The sequence below is a fragment of the Ranitomeya variabilis genome, chromosome 3, assembly GCF_051348905.1.
Source record: "Ranitomeya variabilis isolate aRanVar5 chromosome 3, aRanVar5.hap1, whole genome shotgun sequence".
Taxonomy (NCBI): Eukaryota; Metazoa; Chordata; class Amphibia; order Anura; family Dendrobatidae; genus Ranitomeya; species Ranitomeya variabilis.
In genome coordinates this window covers 120,256,872-120,272,790 of record NC_135234.1, presented here as the reverse complement: position 1 = coordinate 120,272,790, position 15,919 = coordinate 120,256,872, and the positions used below count along the sequence as shown (strand labels likewise).

At 46.6% G+C, this 15,919-nt stretch overlaps 1 protein-coding gene across 1 annotated transcript in view; it reads left to right on the top strand.

Moving 5' to 3' along the window:
- Positions 1-15,919, top strand: part of SMS (spermine synthase) — a 215,843-nt gene that overhangs the window by 35,886 nt on the left and 164,038 nt on the right. The window contains exon 2 of the mRNA XM_077294606.1: positions 2,294-2,414. Coding sequence (XP_077150721.1) covers positions 2,294-2,414 — 121 coding nt within the window. The remainder of the gene's footprint in view (positions 1-2,293; positions 2,415-15,919) is intronic.

Below are 15,919 nucleotides of genomic sequence, written 5' to 3'. Positions count from 1 at the left end.
GTGACAGACAGACAGACGGAAGCGACCCTTAGACAATTATATAGTAGATGCTTACTAATTACCATGTTTTACTTACTACTGTCTTATATTCTGATATTCTAACCCTGCGCAGATTTTTATACTGCTGTAGTATTGGTATTGAAAGGTTTGCAGAAGGTATAAGCTATGCACTGTACACTATGTGCTGCAGCTCATTGCATCTTTTTTTTTTTTTTTTATACCTATTGTGCTAGTTGAGGATATTATTTTAGTCTCATAATTTTTGTGAGGTTTCTTGGCTGTTTACAACTTTTGCAGATTATTAATAACTTCTCGGAAAATTCCCTATTAAACTAAGTAGTCCCCTTTACAAAAGAAACAAAGCATATTTTCACCTCCTGCATCCGCGCCATTCTAGCAATGTTGGCACCGGGTGTCCCAGGGCTTGCGCGACTTTGATATGCTACATGAGCCCTGCAGCTAATCTGCGGCCGCTATTTTGGCTGCTGTGCTCTCACTTCTGCGTGTCCGAGGTTCATCCAAAGGAAGTGAGAGCGCAGCGGCCTAATAGCAGCCTCTGATTGGCAGCAGGGCTCACACGAGTCTGAGTCTTAGCACCGACATCTCTGAAACCGGCCCGGTGAGGAAGATGAGTATCTATTATTTTTATTTTACAAATGGGACTTTAAACAGGAATTTTTCAGATAGGGGACAACCCTGTAAGTTCATGACTCCAATGTTGTTGAGTTTCCTATGGATCCACCCCGAAGTGACAAGACTGACCAGTGTGAGTCTACCATAGATCCACAACCTGGGTCTTTGGTGAGCCTAGGTTTATATATTAAAACAGGTTTTACCCTTTCAACTTAATATAATGCTGTAGATAAGCCCCTGATGTAACCTGAAAGATAAGAAAAACAAGCTAGATTATACTCAGGTGGTCCCGGTGCGGTCCGATGGGCGGCGCGGTCTGGGTCCGACACCCCCCATCTTCATACAATGACGTCCTCTTCCTTGCTTCTTATTGTGGCTCCTGCGCAGGCGTACTTTATCTGCCCTGTTGAGGGCAGAGCAACGTACTGCAGAGCGCAGGCGCTGGGAAAGGTCAGAGAGGCCCGGCACCTGCGCACTGCAGTACTTTGTTCTGCCCTCAACAGGGCAGATAAAGTGAGCTGGAGCCGCGGCAGGAAGAAAAGAAGAGGACGTCATCGCATGAAGATGGGAGGCCCCAGACCGCCCCGAGTATAATCTAAAGGCCCCGTCACACATAGCGATTTACCAACGATCACGACCAGCGATACGACCTGGCCGTGATCGTTGGTAAGTCGCTGGGGAGCTGTCACACAGACCGCTCTCTCCAGCGACCAACGATCAGGGGAACGACTTCGGCATCGTTGAAACTGTCTTCAACGATGCCGAAGTCCCCCTGCAGCACCCGGGTAACCAGGGTAAACATCGGGTTACTAAGCGCAGGGCCGCGCTTAGTAACCCAATGTTTACCCTGGTTACCCAAAAAAACAAACAGTACATACTCACCATCTGATGTCCGTCAGGTCCCTTGCCGTCTGCTTCCTGCTCTGACTGAGTGCCGCCGTACAGTGAGAGCAGAGCGCAGCGGTGACGTCACTGCTGTGCTGTGCTCTCAATGTACGGCGGCACTCAGTCAGAGCAGGAAGCAGACGGCAAGGGACCTGACGGACATCAGATGGTGAGTATGTACTGTTTGTTTTTTTTTTTACATTTACGCTGGTAACCAGGGTAAACATCGGGTTACTAAGCGCGGCCCTGCGCTTAGTAACCCGATGTTTACCCTGGTTACTAGTGAAGACATTGCTGGATCGGTGTCACACACACCGATTCAGCGATGTCAGCGGGACCTCAACGACCAAAAAACGGCCCAGGCCATTCCGACACGACCAGCGATCTCGCAGCAGGGGCCTGATCGCTGGTACGTGTCACACATAGCGAGATCGCTACTGAGGTCGCTGTTGCGTCACAAAACTTGTGACTCAGCAGCGATCTCGCTAGCGATCTCGCTATGTGAGACGGGGCCTTATTGTGTTTCTTATCTTTCAGGTTACATGGGGGCTTATCTACAGCAATACAGAATACTGCAGATAAGCCCTTGATGGCGGTGGCCGCAGCTCATATACCAAAAAGTAGGTGACAGATTCCCTTTAATTGAATACCACCTGTAATTTAATACCACCTGTAAAATGACAGCAATCTAAAAACGGTGATAACATTTGGGTTTTCTGCGTGTGTGGGGTTTACTTTCAGAAATGTTTAATTGCTCTCATCTTACTATTTCTAGCTGACGGAAGCGCCATTATCAAAGAGCTGCAACCCTTGTTTCAAAGGCATGGAATGACAGAGACTGTTCACAGCTGGGAAGACCATGGCTACCTGGCCACATACACGGCAAAGGACGGGAGGTAAGAGGGCATACATGTAATAGAGTATCGTTGCTGTACATAACTGTGTGTTCTCCAAAGCTTGAAGACTGAGTGCAGATTGTGACCCACCTGGCAGTGTTAGTATTAATCAAATGCCATCCCTTTCTTAAAGGGAAGGTACCATTAAAAACATTTTCTTTCCTGCAATTGAAAAAATGTAAAGAATTAATATTTACATTTTCTTAAAAAAATATTATTTGTTTATAATTTAGTAAAATAAGAAAAATAATGTTGAAAGGTTTGGCATTTCCACTTTTAAACACTAGGAGGAGCAGCTACTGAAATTTGACAAAAAACTAGTGTACAACTAACTCACATTACAGCACTGCAGTAATTATGGGCGGAGTCTGCTGACGTGTGTGATGTCTCCTCTCCTCCCCTCCTGGGTGTTTGCTGAGGGATAAGAGAGGATGAGATTTAGGAACACATTGAGCAGCCATTTTGTTGGTGACTGCAGGGTTATACTGACAAACAGTCACAGAGGATGGCAGGCAGCAAGGATTCTGGGAGATATATGGTGGAGGGAGCAGGGTGACAGCAGCACAGAGTATTTCAGGAGAACAGGGTGCAGGTCTATGGGGGGCACCCTGTTCGGTGCGCGGAGCCGCCAGGGATTTACATAGAGCGATGTCTTTTATACACATTGATAGACCGTCTGCTCCACAAAAATCCAGGAAACGTTTCTACTGATTGATGGCCTGTTCTGATCCAGACATTGCATGCCAAGCCCCCATTCCCCTCAGATCCTGCCCTGGCGATGTTTGAAAGCGAGGTGACAGGCACAGTACGGGGTGACGCTGGGAGGCAGACGGGGGGGGGGAAATGTAGCCATATAGTAACAATAAAAATGAGACCCTTCTATTCAGCTGCCTCAGGTGCTCAGCCAGAACCACCCTAGAATGGGTCCCCTTTCTGAAGAAAATACCGCCATATAGATCTCACATACCACCATATAGATCACACATAATGCCGCCATAGTGTTCTCACATACCACCATATGTGTCTCACATAATAAATGTGATCCCTATGGCATTGTGCTGGTCTAGGGAGGTCACAGAGAGATGTATGGTGGAAAGAGCAGGGTGACAGGAGCACAGAGTATTTCAGGAGAGCAGTGTACTGGTCTATGGGGGGGGGGAGTGTGCTCACACTCACACAACTGTATACTTAGCCTTTACTGGCTAATAAAATGGGGGACACCCCCCAAAAAAAGACGGTGGGTCCCCCTATAATTAATAACTAGCAAATGCTATGCAGACAGCTGTAGGCTGACATTAATAGCCTAGGAAGGGGCCATGGATATCGTCCCACCCCAAGCTAAAAACATCAGCTCTTCCGCCTGTTAGATTCGCCTTTTCTGGCGCTTTGCCTGGCAATTCCCACTTGCCCGGTAGCAAGTGGGGTTCATATTTGGGGGGTTGATGTCACCTTTATATTGTCTGGTGACATCAAGCCCACGGCTTAGTAATGGAGAGGCGTCTATAAGACACCTATCCGTTACTAATCCTATACTTGTATGGTAAATAAAGACACAGCCAGAATAAAGTCCTTTATTAATCTTTAATAAACCATACTTACCGAACACATAATCCCCGACTCCCTCGTCTCCTCCAACAAAAATAATAAACCACAATGGGGAAAGACATGCAGGGGAGAGAGGAGTGCATAGTAGAGGATTAGATACTGACTGCTGAGCTGTGTATCTAATCCTACCCTGTGTGATACTACTGAGCTGTGTGATAATGAGTGCTGAGCTGTGTATCTATGGTAATTCTGTCCTGTGTGATACTGTCTGCTACACAGGACATGATTAGATACACAGACAGGATTAGATACACAGGGCAGGGGTAGCAGTGGTAGGTGGTATATAGAGGCAGGTAGCAGTGGGGTATATAGAGGCAGGTAGCAGTGGTAGGTGGTATATAGAGGCAGGTAGCAGTGGTAGGTGGTATATAGAGGCAGGTAGCAGTGGTAGGTGGTATATAGAGGCAGATAGCAGTGGTAGGTGGTATATAGAGGCAGGTAGCAGTGGGGTATATAGAGGCAGGTAGCAGTGGTAGTTGGTATATAGAGGCAGGTAGCATTGGTAGGTGGTATATAGAGGCAGGTAGCAGTGGTATATAGAGGCAGGTAGCAGTAGTATATAGAGGTAGGTGGTATATAGGGGCAGGTAGCAGTGGTAGGTGGTATATAGGGGCAGGTAGCAGTGGTATATAGGGGCAGGTAGCAGTAGTATATAGAGGTAGGTGGTATATAGGGGCAGGTAGCAGTGGTAGGTGGTATATAGGGGCAGGTAGCAGTGGTATATAGAGGCAGGTAGCAGTGGTAGATGCATAAGAAAAAAAAACAAACCCTGTACTTACCTTCCCTCCTCTCCCAGGAAGTGCTGCACCACCAATGAAAGTCTATGGGGGCGAGAAAAATACGGATTACACACAGACCATGCGTGTGACTTGCGAGAAATACGCACCGGTGTTCTATAGAAAAGCCGGCAATTCAGTGCGGTGTACAGTAAAATCACACTGACAGGTTAGAAAAGAATAGATCAAATAAATGTGTGCACATAGAACAGATATATACTAGATGGTGGCCCGATTCTAACGCATCGGGTATTCTAGAATATGCATGTCCACGTAGTATATTGCCCAGCCACGTAGTATATTGCCCAGCTACGTAGTATATTGCCCAGCAACGTATGTCACAGGTTAAAAAATAAACCTACTCGCCTTCCGATCCGAGGGCGCCTTGCTGTTCTGTCGCCTGTGCGTGGTGCAGGCGGCAGCTTCCGGTCCCAGGGTGTGATGACGTCATGGTCACATGACCGTGACGTCATGGCAGGTCCTCCTCCCATACCATCGTTGGCACCGGAACCTGCCACTTGCATGGAGGGGTGACCGGAGCGTCGCGAGGAGCGGGAAAGGTGAGTATATAATAATTTTTAATTTTTGTTATTATTTTTAACATTAGATCCTTTTACTATTGACGCTGCATAGGCAGCATCAATAGTAAAAACTTGGTCACACAGGGTTAATAGCGGTGGTAACGGAGTGATTTACCCGCGGCATAACGCGGTCCGTTACCGCTGGCATTAACCCTGTATGAGTGGTGACTGCGGGGAGTATGGAGCGGGCGCCGGGCACTGACTGCAGGGGAGTAGGGAGGGACTAATCGGACTGTGGCCGTCGCTGATTGGTCGCGGCAGCCATGACAGGTAGCTGGCGAGACCAATCAGCGAATGAATATCTGTGAACAGACAGACGGAAGTGACCCTTAGACAATTATATAGTAGATATGTCCGTGAGTTATAGATGTAGATATAGATATAGATAGATATATATATAGATATATAGATATATATATATATATAGATATAGATATAGATATCGGAATTATATCATCACCTTAAATCAAAAACAGCCACACTGAACGATTCCGGGTGCAAATCCATAGAAAAATAGGTACGTTCCATGTGATGAAAAAGAAGAAAAAACGGAATGCACTCGCCAATCTTCAAAAAAAATCAGCTTTATTAAATCTTCATCGATAAAACTTCATGCATACAGACCCTTTGAAGGGCCAGCACTGCGCGAAACGGCCGTCGTCTCCTCCTGCTCGCCTGAGCTCCACTCCTCCCCTCCCGCCCATGAAGTTTTATCGATGAAGATTTAATAAAGCTGATTTTTTGGAAGATTGGTGAGCGCATTCCGATATATATATATATATATATATATATATATATATATATATATATATATATATATATATTTTATTATACATATATATATTTTATTATACATCAGCGCTAGATTGCAGAAAAGCCGGTAATTCAATTGCCGGCTTTTGCTATCTCCTTCACAAACCCGACAGGATATGAGACATGGTTTACATACAGTGAACCTTCTCATATCCCTTCTTTTATTACATATTCCTCTTTATTAATGTAAGAAGTGTCTCTGTGTAAAATTTGGGGTCTCTAGCTATTAAATTAAAGGGTTAAATCCCGGAAAAAATTGGCGTGGGCTCCCGCGCAATTTTCTCTGCCAGAGTGGGAAAGCCAGTGACTGAGGGCAGATATTAATAGCCTAGAGAGGGACCATGGTTATTGGCCCTCCCTGGCTAAAAACATCTGCCCCCAGCCACCCCAGAAAAGGCACATCTGGAAGATGCGCCTATGCTGGCACTTAGCCTCTCTCTTCCCACTCCCGTGTAGCGGTGGGATATGGGGTAATGAATGGTTAATGTCACCTTGCTATTGTAAGGTGACATTAAGCCAGGTTAATAATGGAGAGGCGTCAATTATGACACCTATCATTTATTAATCCAATAGTACGAAATGGTTAATGAAACACACACATTATTAAAAAGTATTTTAATGAAATAAAGACACAAGGTGTTTTAATATTTTATTATACTCTTAATCCACCTGAAGCCCCTTGTCACCTGAAATAGTTAAAAAAAAAAAAAACAACAATATTCCATACCTTGTCGTTCAGTCTTGTCCCACGCTGTAAATCCATCTGAAGGGGTTAAATCATTTTACACCCAGGAGCTCTGCTAATGCAGCTGTGCTCCTGCCTGTAAAACTTTAGTGAATGAATGGAATGCAGGGGAATGTACTGTAGTTGCCTCCAGTTGCAGTGATGCGCCCTCTGCTGGATGAACTCGTATGAACTCGAGCCTGGGAACTTTTCAGAATATTTTCTCACGCTCGAGTTTATATATACACACACACACGCGCACACGCACACACACTGTTTTTTAAGAATATTTGAGCCGATGGATCCATGATATGTTCATTTTGCAAGCCTGCGAGAAAAAATCGCCATACGGATGACACACGGATAAATTTGTGCGTAAAAATCGCATCCTCGCATTGAATACGGAACAGTGTAGTGTTTTGGGACAATTTCTGCATATTACGGCCGCAAAAACCGGACCGTATTTTCATACGTCTAGTGTGACGCTGGCCTAATACGAAGTACAGGCTGCAATCACAGCTCCTCGCTGCAGATACTTACCCTGGACCCTCACTTCCCAGCAGCTTCTCCCCGGCAGCTCCTGCCATCGCACGCACTGAGATGTGTGTGCAATAACAGAGGAAAATGAAGTCCACAGCTGTGGGCTACGACAAAATAGCCGCGATCTCCTCCCACAGCTGCGACCTAGCAGCCCAGTGGGCGTGCCCAGGTCACAGCTGAGAGGCAGGAGGAGCGGCCTCAATGTAAGGGATGCTTTCGGAGTCCAACCACAGTCTCTTATGCCCATGGCTGCCGTAAGTGAGGTGTGCAAGTGTCGTGCCCAGACACTTACGCCCACACTTCCGAAAATGGCAGCCTCCAGTGGCAAAAATAAAAGGGAATAAATAAAAAAAACTATGAAAGTAGTTAATTTAATTTTGTATTAAAAATAATTGATTATATAATCAATAATTATTAATACAAAAACTAAAATCACAGCACCTTCTCTTTTTAAAGGGAATTTGTCAGTAGATTTTTGTTACCCTATCTGGGAGCTGCATGATTTAAGAGTAGGGAGACTAATTCCAGTGATGTCACTTGCTGCCGAGCTTACTGCCATTTTGAGAAAACCTTGTTTTATTTGCTGCAGATCTAGCAGTTCTCTAAACCCCAGGGTTCTATAACCCCACCCACGCCACTGATTGGCAGATTTCTGTGCATAGGCAGAAAGCTGGCAATTAGTGGTGGGGGTTATATAGAGCTCATGAATATGGAGAATGACGTGGTAGCAGGTTTACTAGTCTTCTAATGATAATATCCTGCTAATAAAACAGATATTTTGTCAAAATTACAGTAAGTAAGCAAACCAGAAGGTGACACATTGCTGTAATCAGGGTTTCTGCCCCTATATCATGCTTCTCTCAGATGAGGTAGCAAAAGCCTGGTGACAGATTCCCTTGAAAGACTATATGTACACAGGATTGATGTGACAAAATCTATCGGAGAATATGGTCATCATGAAGGAAATAGACTGATAGAATTATAGTTATTAAAGGGAAGGTACCGCGTTTGTAGATCATTAATTATAGTGCTTTGGAACAAAGCACTATACTGTTATTCCACCGTGGTAAACTTCTTCTTATTCTTATTATTCAGTCCGCACGTAATGCGGCCCGAACCGCTAAACTCACAGACTCCAGTGAGGTGTCATTTCGAAGCCAGCGTTCCTGAGAGGTGTGCTAAGTATTTTTCGTGTCGATCGGATTTGTAGTTTTTGCGCAATTTGTGTTTGAAAAAAGTCTTTCAATGCGTTTCAATGGAGAAATTTTCCTATACGTTTATAATGGGCTGGTTTCTGAGGCAATTTCTAAAAATAACTGCCACCTGGCTGATTAGCTCATTGATATGCGCAGTCAGACACAGTTACTATGCCAACTCCTATGAAATCTACATCAGCTCACCAGGTCACAAGTTTTGTCAGATAATATCAGCTCTTAAAGTGACAGTACAGCACAATTCCAAACCACTATCCGTAGTCTTATGATTATTAGACTGTGGCCCGATTCTAACTCATCGGGTATTCTAGAATATGCATGTCCACGTAGTATATTGCACAGCCACGCAGTATACAGCGCAGAGCCGCGCAGTACACAGCGCAGAGCCGCGCAGTACACAGCGCAGAGCCGCGCAGTACACAGCGCAGAGCCGCGCAGTATAAAGCGCAGAGCCGCGCAGTACACAGCGCAGAGCCGCGCAGTACACAGCGCAGAGCCGCGCAGTACACAGCGCAGAGCCGCGCAGTACACAGCGCAGAGCCGCGCAGTACACAGCGCAGAGCCGCGCAGTACACAGCGCAGAGCCGCGCAGTACACAGCGCAGAGCCCCGCAGTATACAGTGCAGAGCCCCGCAGTATACAGCGCAGACACGCGCAGTACACAGCACGGACACGCGCAGTACACAGCGCAGAGCCGCGCAGTACACAGCGCAGAGCCGCGTAGTATACAGCGAAGAGCCACGCAGTATATAGCGCAGAACCGCGCAGTACAAAGCGCAGAGCTGCGCAGAGCTGCGCAGTATACAGCGCAGAGCCGCGCAGTATGCAGCGCAGAACGCGCAGTACACAGTGCAGAGCCGCGCAGTACACAGCGCAGAGCCGTGCAGTACACAGCGCAGAGCCGCGCAGTACACAGCGCAGAGCCACGCAGTATACAGCGCAGAGCCACGCAGTATACAGCACAGAGCCACGCAGTATACAGCGCAGAGCCACGTAGTTATACTGCCCAGTCACGTAGTATATTGTCCAGTCACATAGTATACTGCATATCCCTGTTAAAAAAAAAAAAGAATTAAAATAAAAAAGTTACATACTCACCTCCTGTAGCGGCCGGTATCTGATGGTTGTTGCACCTCCTAGAGCGGCCGGTACACGATGCTTGTTGCACCTGGAGTGGCCGGTACCCGATGCTTGTTGCGCGCTCCGGTCCCAAGAGTGCATTGCGGTCTCACGAGATGATGACGTAGCGGTGTTGTGAGACAGAAAGACGGAAGTGCCCTTAGATAATTAGATAGTAGATTACCCCGCTCACCAATTCGGAACCCGAGAGGCCCGGCCCACCAAATCGGACCCCGAGGGGCCCGGCCCACCAAATCGGACCCAGAGTGACCCCGCCCCCTAAATCAGACCCAGAGTGACCCCGCCCACCAAATCGGACCCAGAGTGGCTCCGCCCACCAAATCGGACCCAGAGTGACCCCTTCCACCAAATCAGACCCAGAGTGACCCCTTCCACCAAATCGGACCCAGAGTGACCCCTTCCACCAAATCGGGCCCAGAGTGACCCCGCCCACCAAATCGGACCCAGAGTGACCCCACCCACCAAATCGGACCCTGAGGTGCCCAGCCCACCAAATCAGACCCTGAGGTGCCCAGCCCACCAAATCGGACCGAGTGACCCCACCCACCAAATTGGTCCCTAAGGTGCCCCGCCCACCAAATCGGACCCAGAGTGGCTCCGCCCACCGAATCGGACCCAGAGTGGCCGCGCCCACAGAATCGGACCAAAAGTGACCCCGCCCACCGAATCGGACCTAGATTTACCCCGCCCACAAAATCAGACCCAGATTGACCCAACCCACCAAATCGGACCGCCTGAGGGGCACCCAAGTGTGAAAGTCTTGCAGGGGCAGCCCGGGCACCATTCCAAAGCACTATCTGTAGTTCCTTCAGGAAATACCCATCTAGTTAATCAATGTAATGTAGCATAACATGCTGCTGTAACCAAGATTTGAATGCATGTAAAACAGATTTTGTGTGTTATATGAGTGGAAAGAAGGAACTGGGGGCTGACATCTTGTGTTCACAGCAGTAGCACGACACTAACAGTGTCAGAATACGGCACCCCATGGACATAGGGTCAGCGCCGGTCTATTATCTCCTATCTCCAACATTGGAGCAGCATTAGCAGTTTTTTCCACCGGATCCGTTTTTTTTCCCGCCGGATCCGGTTTTTTTAATCTGATGCTGCTGCTCTCCACGGGAGATCGTCGTGGGACACTCATGGATTTCTGCGGACAGGGAGTATATTGCTTGTTTGTTTTTCATATTTTTTTACAGATGACACTGGCTGCGGGGAACAAAGTGACAAGTAACGGTGAGTATATACTCTGTTATATGTACTGTATGTCTATATGTATGTCATGTATGTAATGTATGTAGTATGTATGTATGGAGTATGAATGTAGTATGTATGTATGTATGTAGCATGTATGGAGTAATTTTTTTTTTTTTTTTTATATTCAACACATTAGCCGGATGATGGGACTACTACTGTCCCATCGTTGGCTAATGTGTCAATCACTGTCAGTGTAGCAAGTCCCATCGGACGATGCCTGCACAGACACAAAGACTCCCGGCAGGCCGTACAGACCCCCCGGCAGGCACGCACAGACCACCCACGGTCCCACACAGACCCCGCCCGCACAGAGACACGCAGTCTCCGCCCACGCACCGCCCACACTCCATTATAGTGTATTTTTGCACTGTGGGAACTTCCGATTTCCGATATCGCAAAAATATCGGAACTCGGTATCGAAATTCCGATACAGCGAATATCGGCCGATACCCGATATTTGCAGTATCGGAATGCTCAACACTAGTTATTAATTATAGGGGGACCCCACATAGTTTTTTGGGGGGTCCCCCTATTTTAATAGCCAGTAAAGGCTAAATATACAGCTGCAGGCTGATATTCATAGCCTGGGAAGATCCATGGGTATTAACCCCTTCCTAGCCTTCCTAGGCTATAAACATCATATAGTTCTCACATAATACTGCCATATAGATCACACATAATGGCGCCATATAGTTCTCATATAATACCATCATATAGATCACACATACCGCCATAGTGTTCTCATATAATCTCGCCATAGTGTTCTCATATAATACCGCCATATACTTCTCACATAATACCGCCATATAGATCACACATAATACCGTTATATAGATCACACACAACACCATGTAGATCACACATAAAACCACCATATAATTGTCACATAATAATGCCACATAGATCACACATAATCCCACAATATAGTTATCATATAATAGTCATATATTTTTTACATTATTCCACCATACTGATCAAACATAATACCACCATATAGATCACACATAATGCCATAATACAGATCACACATACTTGTCCGCATCAAGTGTAGTCTATATGACAGTACTATGTAAAAAATATATATGGTGGCATCATGTGTGATCTATATGGCAGTATTAAGTAATAAATATATATGGCGGTATAATGTGTGGTTTTTATGGGAGTATTATGTGATAAAGATATGGCAGCATTATGCGTGATCCATATGGCAGTGTGCTGGTCTATGGGGGGGGGGGTCACTCCCCATCACTCTCCATGTCTCACCCCTGCTGTTCCATATGTATCTCCCCATCACGCTCCATGTGTCTCACCCCTGCTGTTCCATGTGTATCTCTCTCCCCATCACGCTCCATGTGTCTCACCCCTGCTGTTCCATGTGTATCTCTTTCCCCATCACGCTCCATGTGTCTCACTCATCATACTACAGGTCTCTCTCCCCATCACGCTCCGTGTCTCACCCCTGCTGTTCCATGTGTATCTCTCTCCCCATCATGCTCCATGTGTCTCACTCATCATACTACAGGTCTCTCTCCCCATCACGCTCCGTGTCTCACCCCTGCTGTTCCATGTGTATCTCTCTCCCCATCACGCTCCATGTGTCTCACCCCTGCTGTTCCATGTGTATCTCTCTCCCCATCACGCTCCATGTGTCTCACCCCTGCTGTTCCATGTGTATCTCTCTCCCCATCACGCTCCATGTGTCTCACTCATCATACTACAGGTCTCTCTCCCCATCACGCTCCGTGTCTCACCCCTGCTGTTCCATGTGTATCTCTCTCCCCATCATGCTCCATGTGTCTCACCCCTGCTGTTCCATGTGTATCTCTCTCCCCATCACGCTCCATGTGTCTCACTCATCATACTACAGGTCTCTCTCCCCATCACGCTCCGTGTCTCACCCCTGCTGTTCCATGTGTATCTCTCTCCCCATCATGCTCCATGTGTCTCACCCCTGCTGTTCCATGTGTATCTCTCTCCCCATCATGCTCCATGTGTCTCACCCCTGCTGTTACATGTGTATCTCTCTCCCCATCACGCTCCATATGTGTCTCACTCATCATTCTACATGTCTCTCTCCCCCATCAGTCTCTCTCTGCCATACCAATGTATCTCTCCCCTCCCTCCACAATGCCTGGCCATTCACTGCAGACCTGGAGCTCCTTCTTATCTTACTGATGGATGAGTCACAGACAGCTCGGCTCAGATAACGCTGCTCCATACACACACACCACTTCACTCTTCCTCCAGCCCACCATGCTACTGAGCCCACTCTCTTCTGCTCTTCTGTAAACTCTATAGCTGTGTTTCTGATGCAGTAACTGCTGGTGATAGCAGATCACAGGGCAGTCACACACAAAATGGCTCTGCCCTGTGATGCTGCTCTTCATTCTGCCCCAGGGATATTAGACCACCCAAAAGGGGAGGGAAATGCTGATGTCAGCAGTTACTGCCCCAATTTTCCAGCTAACAGTAAAGCTGGTAAGTCTCACTATAGCTGCTTGAGGTCTAAAATGGAAAATGCTCCCCCTAGTGGTAAATATATATATTTGTAAGAAAATATATAATATTTTTCATATAGAAATGTTTGCAAACAGTGCAAACATTGCATTAGTACATTTTATTTACTATTTTAAGCTTAATTTCACAAAAAAAAAAAAACTACAAGAAAACTGGTGGCCCCTTTTCTTTAAGGTTGAAGGAAGACTTTAAGTCCATCTAGTTCAACCCATAGCCTAACGCAGTGTTCCCCAACTCCAGTCCTCAAGAGCCACCAACAGGTCATGTTTTCAGGATTTCCTTAGTATTGCACAGGTAATAATTGCATCACCTTTGCAATAGTAAGGAAATACTGAAAACATGACCTGTTGGTGGCTCTTGAGGACCGGAGTTGGGGAACACTGGCCTAACCTAACATGCCCTAACATGTTGATCCAGAGGAAGGCAAAAAAAAACCATGTGGCAAATGGTAAGCTCCACATTGGGGAAAAAAATTCCTTCCCGACTCCACATACGGCAATCAGACTAGTTCCCTGGATCAACGCCTTATCAAGGAATCTAGTATATATACCCTGTAACATTATACTTTTCCAGAAAGGCATCCAGTCCCCTCTTAAATTTAAGTAATGAATCACTCATTACAACATCATACGGCAGAGAGTTCCATAGTCTCACTGCTCTTACAGTAAAGAATCCGCGTCTGTTATTATGCTTAAACCTTCTTTCCTCCAGACGTAGAGGATGCCCCTTTGTCCCTGTCTCAGGTCTATGATTAAAAAGATCATCAGAAAGGTCTTTGTACTGTCCCCTCATATATTTATACATTAAAGGGAACCTGTCACCACGTTTTTGGAAGATGGGATAAAAATAGCGTTAAATAGGGGCAGAGGTGGGCGTTACATTAGTGTGTTTGTTATGCGTTTATTACCCACCTAAGTTGCCGAAATACCTTTGCAAAGTCTCCGTTTTCGCCTGTCAATCAGGCTGGTCTGGTCAAAAGGGCGTGTTGTCTTCCCCCAGATTTTGCGTAGTTTTCCGTTGGTGGCGTAGTGGTGTGCGCATGCCCAAGGTCCCGAATCCTCTGCCAGGGGATTTAAAAGAGCGCGCTGTTCGTTATTTCATTGGTGATCGGTGGGCGCGGCCATCTTCCTTTGGCCGCGCGTGCGCAGAAGCGGCGCTCTGCTGGCCGCGGCTTCAGGAAAATGGCCGCCGCGATATCCATCTGCGCACGCGCGGCATCCCCCATATGTGGGGGTAAACCACTGTTTGTGCGCATGACCGAGCTCGGAAGCGAAGGAGCGCCATTTGACTTTTCAATGCAAAATTGACTGGAATTGAGATGGGACGCCATGTTGCGTTTGGAGAGCCACTGATGTGCCTAAACATTGAAACCCCCCACAAGTGACACCATTTTGTAAAGTAGACCCCCTAAGGAACTTATCTAGATGTGTTTTGAGCGCTTTGACCCAACAAGGGCTTCACAGAAGTTAATAATGCAGAGCCGTAAAAATAAAACAAAAATTTTTTCCCACAAAAATTATTTTTTTAGCCCCCAGTTTTGTTTTTTCCCGAGGGTAGCAGGAGAAATTGGACCCCAAAATTTGTTGTCCAAGTTGTCCTGAGTGCGATGATACACCATATGTGGGGAGAACCACTGTTTGGGCGCATGGGAGGGCTCGGAAAGGAAGGCGTGCCATTTGGAATGCAGACTTAGATGGAATGGTCTGCAGGCGTCACATTGCGTTTGCAGAGCCCCTAATGTACCTAAACAGTAGAAGCCCCGCACAAGTGACCCCATTTTGGAAACTAGACCCCCCAAGGAACTTATCTAGATGTGTTGTAAGAACTTTGAACCCCCAAGTGTTTCACTACAGTTTATAACGCAGAGCCGTGAAAATAAAAAATATTTTTTTTTTCCCACAAAAATTATTTTTTAGCCCCCGGTTTTGTATTTTCCCAGGGGTAACAGGAGAAATTGGACCCCAAAGGTTGTTGTCCTATTTGTCCCGAGTACGCTGCTACCCCATATGTTGGGGTAAACCCCTGTTTGGGCACACGGGAAAGCTCGGAAGGGAAGGAGCACTGTTTTACTTTTTCAACGCAGAATTGGCTGGAATTGAGATCGGACGCCATGTCGCGTTTGGAGAGCCCCTGATGTGCCGAAACAGTGGAAACCCCCCAATTATAACTGAAACCCTAATCCAAACACACCCCTAACTTTAATCCCAACAGTAACCCTAACCACACCTCTAACCCTGACACACCCCTAACCCTAATCCCAACCCTATTCCCAACCGTAAATGTAATCTAAACCCTAACCGTAACTTTAGCCCCAACCCTAACCCTAACTTTAGCCCCA